This window comes from Egretta garzetta, unplaced genomic scaffold (assembly GCF_000687185.1).
Source record: "Egretta garzetta isolate BGI_Z169 unplaced genomic scaffold, ASM68718v1 scaffold1766, whole genome shotgun sequence".
In the NCBI taxonomy this organism is placed as follows: Eukaryota; Metazoa; Chordata; class Aves; order Pelecaniformes; family Ardeidae; genus Egretta; species Egretta garzetta.
The window spans coordinates 1,605-2,395 of record NW_009259915.1 but is presented as its reverse complement, the minus strand read 5'-3'; the positions used below and the strand labels follow the sequence as shown (position 1 = coordinate 2,395).

The following is a 791-nucleotide window of genomic DNA, read 5'->3' as shown; positions in this document are numbered from 1 at the left end:
TGGGGTCACCTGGGCAGCCCCCATGGGGGTGGGATTTTGTTCCTTGGGGGGCTCTGTGGGGCATGGACAGGGCTGTCTCCAGCCCGAGGGATGGAGCTGAGCCCCACAGCACTATCCTGGGCTTGTTTTGCAGCAGGAGAGCAGAGGAGCTCAGCTCTGGTGGTGGCCCCGGGGACTCAGCACCCTCCCTGTTGTGGGTGGCAGAGATGCCTGACCTGTTCAGTCCTCAGCTCTCCCACATCAGAGCAGTCAGGCTGAGCAGATAAAGCTCTCCAGATCACTCCTGGGGAAGCCAGGGCTTCTCCAGGCAGAAATTCACCCTCGGGCTGCCATGGGGTGCCCTGCTTTGGGTGGCCATGGAACACCCAAGGAGCACATAGAGTTCACCCAGCGTTTTCCCAGCACTCACCTGAGCAAATGACAGCAGCGTCGTTCTCATGGGAGCATGGCGAGGCCCCCAGGGCTGTCACGTTGCACTGTCCCAGGTGGCCTTCAGTCCCATTGCAGTGGAATGAGTCTCTCCAGACAGGTCCCGTTCCTCTCCCAAAATGCCCTCCTCGGGGAATGGACTCAGCAAAGCCGCAGTTGAGGTGACGACAGAGAACGTGGGCATCTGAGAGATCCCAGCGGGAGGCACAGAGGGTGCCCCAGGTCCCCTGCACCTGGACTTCCACCCTGCCCTCACACGCCGTGCTGCCATTCACCAGCCTGAACCCTGTACAGGCAGAGAAGGATGAGAGAGTGTGGACTTGTGCTCTCCCTGCCTTGGGAGCTGAAGGAGAGGCCAAAAG

The 791-nt window shown here is 60.8% G+C and overlaps 1 protein-coding gene across 1 annotated transcript in view; it reads right to left on the bottom strand.

Annotated features, from left to right (window-relative positions):
* Positions 1-409: 409 nt before the first annotated feature.
* LOC104127482 (scavenger receptor cysteine-rich type 1 protein M130-like) overlaps positions 410-791 on the bottom strand; it is a gene marked incomplete at its 3' end in the record, with an annotated part of 1,911 nt that continues 1,529 nt past the window's right edge. Inside the window, exon 2 of the mRNA XM_035895678.1 lies at positions 410-715. Coding sequence (XP_035751571.1) covers positions 410-715 — 306 coding nt within the window. The remainder of the gene's footprint in view (positions 716-791) is intronic.